The following is a 14,709-nucleotide window of genomic DNA, read 5'->3' on the forward strand; positions in this document are numbered from 1 at the left end:
CTCCGCCGCGCGCTGTGGTTTTCTGCACCGCAAATTGGCGGAGGAATACGCACAATTACGCTCTCAAGCACACGCGCGCACTCACATACATAAAACAGGGCACAGTGTCGAGGCATGCAAACACCAACAGGCTACCACAACACAATCTGTAATTTTGTCTCACAGTCATGTAAAAGCGCCTCCGGGCAGCGCGCTGTTTGTGCAACAACTCTGCAGCTGTGCTTCAATTTACACATCTATACTGGGAGATAATAGCTCTTAATTCAGTGATTTTCAACTGGTGCAGCAACTGGACCCAGATTTTTCATCAGCCATTGGTTCAGAGACCGCACATAAGAGCAGATGTCACATATTAATTTTCAGTTTGATAAAATGTGAATTACGCGTGGGCTTAAAACACAGTGAAATTAAAAGAAAATGGCAAGAATGAAGTGCAATAAGTTTAAACCATTTCAAGGATTTGATCGGGGTCTCCTGGATTTTTTTTTTATCCAAGACACTTTTGGTGATTGTTAAAATCTTTATTTAATTTTGTTTTCTTTAAAAAAAACAACAAATAGGCAGCTTTTTTCTCTATTAAGACACTGTGCAGGAGTCCTTTTGCAGTTTTTTTTGGGATTATCTGTCCCTCTCCAAACACACCTGTCTCATCTGATTGATATGTAAAGTGCTCTTTTATTTATTTATTTATTTTTCAAAAGTCTTTGGTCAGTTTTGAAAGAAAACATGTCTTTCAAGCTGCAGGCCCGTCCAAATAAAAATGGCAAAAAGTGACACATTTTATCACAGCCATAAACTGTTGGATTCTCAAAATTTTGACGGTCCTTGAACAAAATGTGGGGCTAAAAAAAATTTAAAAATAAAATACATTTTTTTGCAAACTTTCAGAATAGTCCCGTGACCCACTGTTGGACCACAACTCACCATTTGGGAACCACTGCATTATACAACAGTCCTATCATTATTTAAACGAAATAAACAGCCGAAAATGTTAATTAATGCTAGAATCATGAACAAATTTACAGTAAAAAAAAATGCTTTTCTTCTTTTTTTGGGTCCTTGCGCATTAGCAGTGGTCAGGTGATCGGTGACGTCATCGCGGCGGAAGTTCCGGTGAAAGGTCCCGTGCGTGCTCCCCAACGTGTTTGTTGACTGGACGATGGACAGAAACGCTGTCGCCCTCTGACAGTTTCTGCTCCGGGTGAGCGTCAGACTGACGGAAGTTCAGGTCATTGTTGTTTTGTTTTGTTTTTCTTGCAGAAAATGTGTTTCAAGGAGTTCACTTTTGGCGCCACTGGAAGCTAGTGGTTACTATAGTAACCTCAGTGCTGTCAATACACGGTTCTTCGCATTAAGCCAGCTAATGAACTTTTTGTAGTTATTAGGTTTTCCATGTGCTGGTTCTTTAAAGTTATATGTTGCGCTGTTTGTTTCTGTTTAAATTATAATGGCAGTGGTTCCCAAATGGTGGGTCGAGGTCCAACAGCTGGGACCATTCTGAATGGACCACAAGGGACTCGAAAAACTGTTTTTCTGGATTGTTTGGACTTTTTTGACCCTCCACAAAGCTACAGTTTTTTTCCTCTGAGCCTCCCTGAGGGACTCGAAGAAAAGTGTTGGTATCACACGATTCATGGAACATAAAAAAATGTGAAAATCCAACAATAAATTATATTTTTTATTTATTTTTAATTTTTTTTTTACAGTTTCTGGCTGTGATAAAGAGTCATTTTGGTGATTTTTAATTATTTCTGCAGAACTGCCAAAACTTTTCAGAGAAAAGCAAATTCCAAAAAAAATTAGAGAAAAAGAAAATGACCCAAAATAAATTTAGAAATCACCACAAGTCTTGTTTCAAAGAAACGAAAAAACTCCAAAAGTTTTTAAAGAAAAAGAATCCACCAAAGTATGTAAAACATACCCAAAAGTTTAAAGGAAAAAAAAACAAAACATGAATTTAAAAGGGAAAATAAATCACCATTTTCAATTTGTTTTTTTAAAAAAGACAACATGCTTTTCTTTAAATAAAAGTTTTTTTTCTTTTTTTTTTCTTCAAGAAACATCTGGGCCCTTAATGTCCTCAAATTCTACAGACGCCCCTGTTTTTTCTAATCGCACTTTATATTCTTTAGTATGTTTTATTTCAGTGATCATAATCATTTAATCTTACTGTGTATTTATTTCTTCCAGCAAACACGAGGCCTGATCAAACTAACAATGGTGACATGAAGATGGGATATAACACGTATCTGAGCACAGATCTGATCAGGTGAGTGTTAAAAAGGATTTTGAGCAGCCGATAAACTAACGATCCACCTGGACAGACTTCAAAAAGCCCTAAAATAATTTGTTAAAGGTAATACTGAATCTCTCTATGCAATACTGTGTGTGTTTTATTTCTATTCTGTCATAAAAATGTTCTTGTATTGTGTTAAACTGGTTGCGAGCAGACGTCCTTTCCATGTAGAATAAACCTCTAAATCTCTATTTTGTTTTTTTTTATTTTCTAATAATCTTTGAAGGCTGCTGATACATATGGGTTCATATTTTTATTCACATTATTTTCTTAGTTATGAAGATATTTTGAATCAAAATAAAGTAGGTAAGTAAAAAAGTAATTAAAAGTTTTAACACAAACGTTACTGTATAATCTTAATATGTGGTGTCGTTCTATTGTTTACATCAGTGATGTTCGACCCATGAGCCACATCTGGCTCCTGATGGGTGCTGGGTGCCCCCCCCCCGAAACTGACTGAAACTCTGAATTATTTTTGTAGTTTTAGTATACATAAGGTGCCAGAGTACATAAAACAGCATCAAAATAAATACCAAAAAATGGTCTAAAACATAATAATAAAGTTACTCTCAACACTGTTGGTTTCAAATTCAAGCAGCTGTTTGAACTCAGATATCCCTTTTTTTGAGTCTAGTTTTTAAATGAAACTTTATATTTGGAGGCTTTTGATAAATCTTTTTTTAAGAAAATGGCGTTGTAGCTGAGAGCCACAGACAGGAAGTCACAAAGTACGAACACAGTGTTGGATTTGTGTGTTCAGGCTGATAGTAAGAAATCTATTCATGTTCATAATGTAATGTAATACTGATCGCCTTAAAAATTCATCTGGATGTGGGATGAGCTCCTCAGAGGTGCTGCTCTGCTCCCGGAGCTCCTTCCTCCTCAGTCTGCAGAACCACTCTGCGTTTATAATCCAGCTCCACGTCGTCCCCGTCTGCCCGCCTTCTGCCCCCTGCTGGCCTGCAGAGACATGACAGCACACAGATGAGACTTCCTGCGTCTCTCCTCAGTTCAGTGAACTCAGACTCAGCGTTTCCTTTTCGGTCTGCGGTCTAAACAGCAGACATGTGTCAGTACCTTACAGTGGAAGTAAAGGGCGGCGTTCACCAACAGCAGCAGCGGCAGGACGACCGCTCTGATGATAAAAGGTGTCGGATCTGATCCAGAAACACATCAACAGTCATCACTTCATATCACAACAGGAATGTCACATCACATCACACGACTCCATGTCACGAGGCTCAAGAAACAACTAAATTCTTGCCTGAACAGAAATTATCAAAACGCTATGTTACAAAGGAAACAAGGTTTTCAACGTCATCAAACGCTCACAGTGGAATCAACCAATCACAGCAGTGTTTAGTTTCTGCCTGGCTTTTATGTTTTATCTGTCAGATACATTGTAAACACCATCACATCTGTACAGTCTGTGACTGTCGACATCATTCCTGATCAGAAGTGCGATGACTCCGCTAAGTTTGATTTTTTTACTAAAGAAATGGACACTGGTCAGCTGCTCATTTTCATCTTTTCCAAACCTGCATTTAAACAGTCAGCTTACCTGAGACGGTGACGGAGAGCAGACGGCTCACAGAGGAGAAGTCATGAGAGAAAACATTGATGCCATAAACACAGCTGTAGGTCCCGTGGTGGGCGGGCTCCGCAGCAGGAAACAGGAATTTGGCAGAGTGATCAACAGCTGGCTGGGTGAAGTTGTGTGCTGAGTTGGAGGAGCTGAAGCTGAGCTGGAAGGAGCCTCCTGGGTACTGAGGCTGGATGGAGCAGCTGATGTTGAAGGTGGAGCCCCTGGACACCTGAAAACCCTGCTGCTGGGCCTCGGAGACCCCGTCCATAGAGGAGGACACAAAGATGTTGGGCTGAAGCAGCAGGTCTGGAAACACAGGGGCTCAGTTACCAGGGTGTTTCCCAGAAGAATCATTAATTCGAAGTGTCGATCTGTGACCGTAAATCTTTCTTGATTCCTCCTCTCTCCAGGCTTGGTCGTAAATTCAACTTGACACTTAACTTCTATTAGTGACCCAAAAGGTGTTTTAGTTCAGGATTTAAATATTTCATATATACAAGTACAAGGTAGATGTATTTGTCATTTTTTAAAATGTTTTTTTACAAAATGACATTAAAATTTGTCCCTAAATCCTGCTACATCTTTTGCCGTTGAAGGTGGAGTTTGAGTGTTGGTGGCTCGGCAGCGGATACTTCTGTATCTTTTTACACATGGCGAATAGACTGTGGCTGGGATGGCTGCTGTCTTTCAGTGTCCTCTGGGCTCTGTGCAGACACCTCACTTCACCGAAGTCACTGACGCTCTGTAAATGGGAACCAGTGATGATCTGAACCTTGAACCCCTTCGCTATCTTTCAGCAGTTGAACTGCCCTCACAGTCTCAGGCTGGTCCAAATGCTGTCTGACTTTACCAGCTACAATCAGAAGACATCCAGCAACCGCAATCCATACAGAAAACATCCTCCTGTCCATAGACTAGATAAAGAGCCGGTAAAAAGGAACACAAATTTCCATTCCTTATATCAGCACATACAGTATGTTCACACTGACACTCCTATAAGCATCTTATTTACACTTTTCAGAACTACTTTGTCTTTAAACACAAACTCTGTACAAAATCTAAAGGTAGACTGGGATTGCCACTCTAAAAGTATGTTCCTTTATTTTTTCAAGTATTTATTTTGCTGCATTCATCAGCTGATTCACTGAGGCAGCAGCTCATCAGACTCTGTCATCGCAATCTGCTGCCATCTTAGCATCTGTGAGTCAACCTGAGTACATTACTGTCATAAATTATGTCATGGTGGTGTCACTGATGAGCTTACCTGAGCAGGTTAGATCCACCAGGGACGAAGAGGAAACTGATCTTGCACACTCCCTCAGAGCCGATCCAGACTGAACACAGCGAGACCAGATCCACCACGCAGATCTATCAGAGGACTCTCTTTCTCTGAAAGAAACAGCAGAGCCACAGTTGAGTTTTCTGCAGGCAACTGCTGCTGCCTTCATGGTCCAGGGTACGGCACTCAGTGGTCTCCATTCTCCCTGAATTTCAAGCTCCAGTGTTCCTGCACAGCGGCTGTCTCCTCCCACCAGCCTGACCGGCTCTGAACAGAGATCAGAGAGTCGTCAGTAAAAGAATAAATGAGATTCATTAGAACAGAAATGAAGCAAATCAAAGCTGCAGCTGCTCCTCTACCTGAGCAGGTGAGTCCAGCAGCTCTGCCAGGTGAGCAGGTGTTTCTCTCTGAGCTTCTACAGTCCAGCAGAGCAGACTCGTGGCCTTCACACTGGAACTCTTTGGTCCACATTGGAGCCTCCACTTCTCCATAGAGCGCCCCCCTGGAGGACCGAAGGAGCCCCACAGCCGAGCTCCCTGCAGACCACCTCTGCATCCTGCAGGTCAAAGTCATCTTCACACACCGAGGACCACCTCTGGTTAAACTGGTCAGACTGGTTAGACTTCACCTGCAGTCTGCCTGAGCACAGACTGGTCCCACCCACCAACCTGACAGAGTCTGGAGAGACAGTGGAAGATAAAATAGAGAGAGATAAAAGACACCAGACACAAAAGAAAATCTTGTCATCAAACAACAATTCAGTGATTCAAACATGACTCAGAACAATTCTAACATCAGTTCATCATGAACAACAGGACGCAGATTAATAAACACCACCGACTGCAGCTATTTTACGGCACATGGACATTTAATACACTCTAACATTGTTATTATTTTCTGAACACTTCCAATGTCTTTTCAAACAATAACATCACATCTACAGATTGCAATTTCTTCTTCTTTTGTTTGTTTTGTTTTTGAAAGCCTTCTTACATGACTTTATAGAATATATCTTAATTCCCTCTCTCATATCTGTTTTATTTTTGCTGTGAAAACATCAACAATCATCACTCTCACTCACTTCTAACGTGAAAGCTGCTCACTCTGCAGCTTTTAAACTTGACATCTAATGCAGCAGATTTAAACATAATCAAGAACTATATTTAGGTCTGACTGTCACTTAATGAAAGAGACACATAAATCACTTAAGTTTTTATACATATCAAAGTGAAATTAATTTTACTGATTTAAAATTATCTGACACAGAGGAGAGATGAAAACCTGGTGAAGAAGTGCCAGAATAAGGAACGAACACAAACATGCTTGTGCAAAGATCCCTTCAAATTTGTGAAGGGTATCTTTGCAAAGAAGAAGAGTGTAAATCTCTGTGTCAAAGGCATACCTCAAAAAACATCTAGAAAAGTCCTGTACAGTCAACCGCTGCCACAAAGAGGTTGCCCTGCCACCTGAAATCCCACCAGTTGATCCTCCAGAACACCAACGTGACATCAGCCCACCCAGATGGACTGAAGTGGTGAAATTAGGACATCATCAACCCAGGTCCCAATGGAGTGCAACACAAAGGCAACAAAAACGCTCTAGATGTCCTATGATACCTTTGGAGGCTCATGAAGGAGGTATGGAAAAAGTAGGAGATACCAGTAACCTGGCAAAGAGCCAGAGGAATCCTTATCCCGAAAGAAAAGGACTCATCAGAAATTGGTCAGTTTTGCCAGATCAGTCTCCTGAATGTTGAGGGGAAAATCTTCTTTAGCATGGTGGCTCACAGGTTGGCCGGTTACCTGCAAAGAAAGCAAGTGATTGACACATCAATCCAGAAAGCAGGCATCTCGGGCTTCTCCGGATGCATCGAAAATGCTAGTACCATCTGGCATCAGATCAAGGTTGCCAGGAAGAAGGGAACAGACTTTCATGTCGTGTTCCTGGACCTCACCAATGCCTTTGGCTCAGTCCCTCACAACCTCCTCTGGACTTCTTTTGACTTGTTTAGGTCCTTCTTCTCACAGTGGCCCTCACAAGTCTTGTCAAGCCCTACTTCTGGGATGTGCAGCTATGCTTGACACAGCAGAGTACACAACAGTGTGGGGAACATCTGGAAGTGGGCATGAAGGCTGGATACACCCTCTCTCCACTTGCCTTCACCATGGTCAAGGAGGTGATCATTAAAGGATCTTGATGGGTGGTTGGAGGACAGTGCAGAGGACCTCACCACGATCAAGCCATGTGCTGTGCAGCTGTTGAGAAATCTTCAAGTGATCAAGCTTGCTTGAATGAAAATCAAGCTGAGCAAGTCCAGAAACACCTCCATTTTCAAGGGGAAGTTGTCATACTTTCACATTGGCGATGAGACAATCCTAGCTGTCTCTGAGAAGCCTGTGAAGAGCCTAGGTCGGTGGTACAAATGCTTCCCTCAAAGACACGGAGCAAGTAGATCAGCTCAGGAAGGAGATAGCCAGTAGCTGGGAGATCATCAACAGGACCACACTACCTGGCAAGTTGAAGCTCTGGTGTATGCATTTTGGCTCCTTCCACATCTTATATGGCTTTCTACACTTTTTCTAGCTTTTCTACATTTTCACTGTAGAAAGCTCCAATCCCAAAGATGGAAAAGCTGGAGAGACTGATCAGCTTCCCAGATGCCTCAGCAGTAAAGGGCTCTATGGCAAAGGAGTCCTCGAGCTGTCCATTTCCAGTCTATCAGAGGAGTACAAGCATGCCAAAGTGAGACTGAGGATGATGCTAATGGAATCAAGTGATCCATTTGTAGCCCAAGCTGCCCATCCTGGCTACTGGGAGGAAATGGACCCCATTGGAAAAGAGCAGGCGAAGGCAGCACTCAAGCACAGGGACATCGTGGGCCAATTGCAGCAAGGGAGGAGCTGTCTTGGCCTTGGAGCTTGCACAGCAGCCTGGGACAAGGCTACTCTGTCTCAGAGATGCCAGCTTGTGGTGGTTTAAGAGAGGTACGGCAGCAAGAAAAGGTAGCAAGGTGCGCAGAAGCTCTCGCTCAGGCAAGACAAGGGCAATTGATGACATGGGGGGGGGGGGGGGGGGGGGGGGGGGGGAGAGGAAGATCTCCCAGAAAGAGCTGTTTGAAATGGAGAAAGTCAGAGCAAGAAAGTCAACAACTTTGACTATAGAATACAGCTGAGTACCAAAGTGTCTGATCGAACAACTAGCCAAATATTCAGCAGTGAAAAGTGACTTCTTTAGACTTCTACAGACTACTTTGTTTTAATTTCAGGTTTAGCCAGACTTTCGATGGAATTATTGAGAACCACCAGAAGGCATCGCTCCATGTCTCATTCAGCCGCTTTGGGGGCCTGGTGCCACAGGCACATTACCTTATTTTCAGCCTTTTATCAGCCCAATGTACTTAAATTTTGTTTGTTTAAGATGGAGCTTTCTATAATGATGAACAGTTTAATAAATAATAATTCATCATATGTTTTATTATAGTGTGACATACCATGGTCAAATTAAACTGTAAATGTCCTTCTTTTTTATTTCTTAGATAATAACATTAGCTAATATAATGATATATTAGCCCCCCAGTTTTAATTCTGAAATCTGGTCACCTTATACTGAAGCACAGTATTTAACAGTTAGAAGTGTTGCAAATCTAGTTCAGGTTAATTTTAGCAAGCCATAGTCAACTTTAATCATGTAAAACGTAATTTTCCAACAACAAAATTGTGGCTAGTGAAAATGCTGAGTGGTTAGTAACTTTGGAAAACCACTAGCCACAGTAGCTGGAGAGCAAAAAAAACTTAATTTCAAGCCTTGCTGGCTGCCATGCAAACATTAGCCACTGCAGTTGATGGAAAGTGTGAATCCTTGTTTGAAATTTAAAAAAAGGCTTTTAGTAGTGTCTGCATGTAAAACATTAACTTGTAGCCTATCACAAATCAGCAGCTGATTCACTGAGGCAACAGCTCATCAGACTTCGTCATGGTCGCTGGAGACAGTCTGCTGCCATTCTAGCATCTGTGAGTCAACCTGAGTACATTACTGTCATAGATGATGTCACTGGTGGGCTTACCTGCAGCAGGCGAGATCTATGATGTAGCCAGAGGAAAATAATGTTGCACACTCCCTCAGGGAGGATCCAGACAGGACACATTCAGAAGGGATGTCCCACACAGGTCCGTATTGGGAGTTTCTCCGTAGTACAGAAACAGCAGATCCACAGTCGAACTCTTTGCAAGCAACTGCTGCTGCGTTGAGGGTCCAGTCAGAGTGAATGTCATTCACTGGTCTCCATTCTCCCTGATGTTTAACCTCCAGTGTTCCTGCACAGCGGCTGTTTCCTCCCACCAGCCTGACCGGCTCTGAACAGAGATCAGAGAGTCGTCAGTAAAAGAATAAATGAGATTCATTAGAACAGAAATGAAGCAAATCAAAGCTGCAGCTGCTCCTCTACCTGAGCAGGTGAGTCCAGCAGCTCTGCCAGGTGAGCGGGTGTTTCTCTCTGAGCTTCTACAGTCCAGCAGAGCAGACTCGTGGCCTTTACACTGGAACTCTTTGGTCCACATTGGAGCCTCCACTTCTCCATAGAGCGCCCCCTGGAGGACCGAAGGAGCCCCACAGCCGAGCTCCCTGCAGACCACCTCTGCATCCTGCAGGTCAAAGTCATCTTCACACACCGAGGACCACCTCTGGTTAAACTGGTCAGACTGGTTAGACTTCACCTCCAGTCTGCCTGAGCACAGACTGGTCCCACCCACCAACCTGACAGAGTCTGGACAGAAGAAGGTCAAATAGAGTTAAAAAGACAGCAGACACAAAATAAAAACATATGGGGGCTGTACCACAAAGCCACTTCACAGTGACGCTTCTGGCACATTTGGTGACCTAGGTGAGCCGACCCCTACAGCTCCCCCCCACTGTTAATGTTGATGTTTGTTGTCATTTCTCTTTTTTTTTTTTTTTTTTGTTTTGGGAAGCCTTTTCGTTAGGCTTTATATATCATGATTCCCTCTCTCATATCTGTTTGATATTGCTGTGAAAACATCAACAAATGTTTCATTTAAACAGCTGTATTTATTTAATTTTCTTCACTGGTAATAATAAAATCAATGGAAGAAATCCCAAATGCTTTAGATCACAAAAATATGCAGTTGGGGAATTTATTGATCTCAAATGAGCATTGATACAATCGGCAATGACATACTAATGATAAACTGGAAAGGTATGGTAATAGGGGTATAGTTTTAGATTGGTTTAAAAGTTATTTAAGTAAGAGACAACAGTTTGTGAAGTTGGATAATTTCTCTTCATCATGTTCAGACATAGCTTGTGGTGTCCCCCAGGGGTCTGTGTTGGGCCCTAAATTGTTTGTCCTATATATCAATGATAAATGCAAAGTATCCATGTCCTGAAGTTAGTGTTGTTTGCTGAAGATGCAAATGTTTTCTTTCCTGGGGAAAGTTATAAACAAGTATTGGACATATCACCGAAGAAATTAGCAAATTAAAAGTATGATGTGATAGAAATGTTATCATTTAACTTAAACAAAACAAAAATAATGTTATTTGATAGTTGTAAAAAGAATGTGCAAGTAGAGATACAAATAGATTGAACTGAAAATGAAAGAGTTCACAAGCATACATCTTTGGGATGACAATAGATGATAGAATCAGCTAGAAATCACACATCAAATGTTCAAACTAAACTGTCAAGATGCATTTCAGTAAAGTTCAGTTCAGGACAGAAATCTGTCCACATTCGCTACTGTTTAGTAGTTTTACCGTATTTAATTTACCATGCAGTAAAGTTCATTACATTCACTTTTATGTTTTCCAAAAACAGAGCAATGTGGATCATTCACAGTTACGGATATCTGGATCACACTAACTCATCATTCTTATAGTCAACAATTAAAATGTACAGATCTTGTGGATTTTGTTTTTCATTGTCTGTAAAAATTACTTTTTTGTCTGTCTGCTTGTTTGTAGAAACATTTTGCTTTTTATTTTTTTACGTTTGAAATAAATCAAAAATAGATGATGTCACTGGTGGGCTTACCTGAGCAGGTGAGAGTTATAATTGAGGAAGCAAACTTTGATTTTGCACACTCCCTCAGAGCAGATCCAGACAGAACACATTCAGAGCTGATCCTCCACGCAGCTGTTTCTGACGGCAGCTCTCTCGCTTCTACAGAAACAGCAAAGCCACAGTCGAGCTTCCTGCAGAGAACTGCTGCGTCTTTCAGGGTCCAGCCATCCAGGTCAGCACTCACTGGTCTCCACTCTTTCATGTGTTTCAGCTGCAGTGTTCCTACACAGCTACTGTCTCCTTGCACCAATCTGACAAACTCTGTGAAAGAAGTAAATTTAATGTAGAAAAATGTAAAACTGAACTGTTGATTCTGCTTTAATGATTCTCTATTTTCTCTTTTCTTTCTATGTGTACCTGTTGACTCGTGTTCTCCTTCAGCCTGGAGTCCTGAGGAGAAAATCAGAAGGTAAACATCAGTGTAAATGTAGCCCCAGGGACTGGTGAGTATGGCAGGTGAGGGGGTAAGTTGTAATCCCAAAAAAGGTTTCTCTCGTTTGTCATGTGTTCACTGTTCATTATTCCCAGTTCACAAGGACAGTTTTCGGGGTGATAATGAGTGCCATGAGGAGTGACCAACTGGTTCTCATGTTTACATTGATTAAGCAATTTCACACAAACTTATGTATTGTATAAATCTAGGTTTATCTGCTTTGGTTTTAAAGAACGTATTTACACTTCTCTGAACTGTATTCCTGAGAAACTGCTAACCTTTAATTTGATAACAAGATAATTTACAGGGACTGTGGTTTCTGTAACCACGTCAACCAGGATGAGGTGGTCCAGTCAGATTAATGCTGTAACAGTCTGCTAGTAATTTACATCACCACAGTCAAATCAATAAATAATTATCATCATAACTGTAATAACATTATGGGCTATATCTTACACTTGACGCACGGCGGCACAGAACGCAGCGCAAGTGTCATTGCTAGTGTCAAACCGGCACAGTGATCATTTTCACGCCTGGCGCCCACGTCCTGTAAATAACAAATGTATCTGCGCCCATCTGTCCGCCCCTGGGCGTGTCAGTCTTAAAGTGAGGTGTGGTCAGGCACACTGTTGGCAGATTGCTATTTTGAGGCAACAGAAAGCGAATGCGCCTTTAACCAAATAAAAGCTGGTCTGATGGTTATGGTTGGAGTCAAATTTAGGGATCAAGGTTAGGCATTTAGTTGTAATGGTCAAGTTAGGTTAAGAGATTTAGTAATACATGGTATCAGTGACAGTCCTTACAAAGGTAGAAATATGAGAATACATTTATGCATTTGTGTGCATATGTATAAATATATTTAAAAATATAAAAATATGGGAAAATTCAATCTTCAAAATAAAATACAAAATAATTTTGAGAGTTGATTACATAAATTAAAACAATCATAATAATGACAGAAAAATTACAATTTTAGCAATAATCATGAAAAACAATCATAACTGTGTGTGTGTGGTTTTGCCCCGTCCTCACTTCTTCAAAGGCCTGTTTAAGAGTGGAGACTTAATTTTAATGTTCAGGTCATAATTAGAATAAGTTTCAGGTTCATTTAGATGCAATGGTTAAATTTGAGGTAAGGGGCTTAGTAATGCATTATGTCCATGATGATCCCCACAATCACAGAGGTATGGGCTTGTGTGTGTGTGTTCGTGTTTGTGTGTGTTCATATGCGTGTTTGAATATGTGAAAAAATAGTTGTACATTAAAAAAGAGGGAAAATGAATATTTATAGTAAAACACATTCATAATAATAATAATAATAGTTAATTAATAGGTAATTTTTTATAATAATTGCTGAAAAAAATGAAAACGAGAGAAATATATATATATATATATATATATATATATATATATATATATATATATATATATATATATATATATATATATATTTATATAGCAATATATATATATATATATATATATATATATATATATATATATCTTCTAGCATGTTTAAAGCAGAGTCCTACCTGAGCTCCACAGAAACAGCAACAGCACAAACAGGTGATCCATGTCCAGGTAGACTGTCTCTCTGCCCGTCCGTCTGTCTGCTCTGATCATCTCAAACTGTCCTCAGTGTTTATCTGCATACAAGAATGGGTGGAGCTTCACTGGAATATAGCTAATTTTGTCTTTGGAGTTAAAGTTGTTATTTACACTTTCTGAGCTGCATTTCTGAGAAACTGATAAACTGATTTGATAAGATGCTGTGGACAGATCATAGATTTTAGCACTGTGGTTTCTGTTACCAAGGCAAGATGTTCCTATCAGATTAATGCTGTCACGCTCTGCCGTTATTTAACACCATCAGAGACTCATTCCGAGGAAACCGAATTACAGCTGCAGATGAAAAAAAGTTAGGAGTAGGGAGGGCGACTTTTAAAAGTTTCTCAGTCAGAAGAGGAAATTGCAGAAAGACAAAGAGCTAGGTAGGAGAAATATTCTCGAAATGCTGGATGACATTAAATTAACAGGTTAAGAAGTGAAGGGATACTGTTTGTGGTCGATCTCAAGGTGCACTTATATCTCCTGTTCATTAAAATAAGGATTAATAAAGTGAGCAGAACATTAAAAAAATTGCAACCAGGAAACATATTACAGTGATCACAGAAAAAGTCTCTTTCACAGTCTCATATTGTGACCAGGGCTGAATTGGTGCTGGATCCTGAATGGGATCTGGCACCTTCCACACTGGGACAGAAAGCTATTTTCAGATCTCCTGTGTCACTATAAAAATATGATTGCACATTTTTTTCTACTATTAAATGTTATCTGTCTTCTTAGACTTTATTTCCCATTGAAGCCAGCCGCTGTGTCAGAGATTCGCTGCTCCGCTCTGTTTTTCTGTCTCACTGCGCTGCGGTCAGACAAACAACTGTTTCATCAGCCGCAATGCTGCTCCTTATCAAAGTCAACAACCAACTGAAAACTTATTGACGCCCCATCCATTTCCTTATTTATTTCACACTATATACCGCACTGCCAGCTGCTGTGTCAGAGATCCGCGCTGTCGGAGATCTGCGCTGCCAGCCGCTGATTTTGAGTAACACTAAATAAATCTATATAAATATTATTCTGTTGCTGAGGACATTGTTGTTTTGGTTTGTTTGATTGTTACAGATGTATCACATACAATCAATCAATCTCAGTAGGAAAAAGAGTTAGTCTCCTTGTCATTCTGCCTTTTCCTTGTTAAACTGGTCAGTTAAAGATGATATTAACATTCTGTGAGTTTAAGTTAAACTGCTTTTCTGTAAGCTGCGGACAGATAACAGATTAAATGACAGTGGTTTTCTCCGAGATGTCTCTGTCAGATTAATGCTTTCACACTTGTTTTAGTATTTCCGGTAAAGGTGTTAAAGTGACTGAATTACAGCTGCAACTAGCCTTTATATTAACTGTTGACAATGTTTTTCTCGTATTCAATCACTGAGTCTATAAAACATCAGTAAATGGTCTAAGCCAAAGATATTCAT

The 14,709-nt window shown here is 40.6% G+C and overlaps 1 protein-coding gene across 1 annotated transcript; it reads right to left on the reverse strand.

Annotated features, from left to right (window-relative positions):
• Window positions 1–1,093: 1,093 nt before the first annotated feature.
• LOC121953548 (scavenger receptor cysteine-rich type 1 protein M130-like) lies at window positions 1,094–13,294 on the reverse strand. Its single transcript, XM_042500714.1, is given in 13 exon segments — window positions 1,094–1,213; window positions 3,102–3,256; window positions 3,379–3,453; window positions 3,858–4,187; window positions 5,146–5,427; window positions 5,520–5,655; window positions 5,657–5,838; window positions 6,592–6,686; window positions 9,224–9,512; window positions 9,605–9,922; window positions 11,209–11,499; window positions 11,596–11,628; window positions 13,204–13,294. Coding segments are annotated over 13 exon segments (2,397 nt in total).
• Between the last annotated feature and the right edge of the window lie 1,415 nt (window positions 13,295–14,709).

This window comes from Plectropomus leopardus, chromosome 14 (genome assembly GCF_008729295.1).
Source record: "Plectropomus leopardus isolate mb chromosome 14, YSFRI_Pleo_2.0, whole genome shotgun sequence".
NCBI lineage: Eukaryota > Metazoa > Chordata > Actinopteri > Perciformes > Serranidae > Plectropomus > Plectropomus leopardus.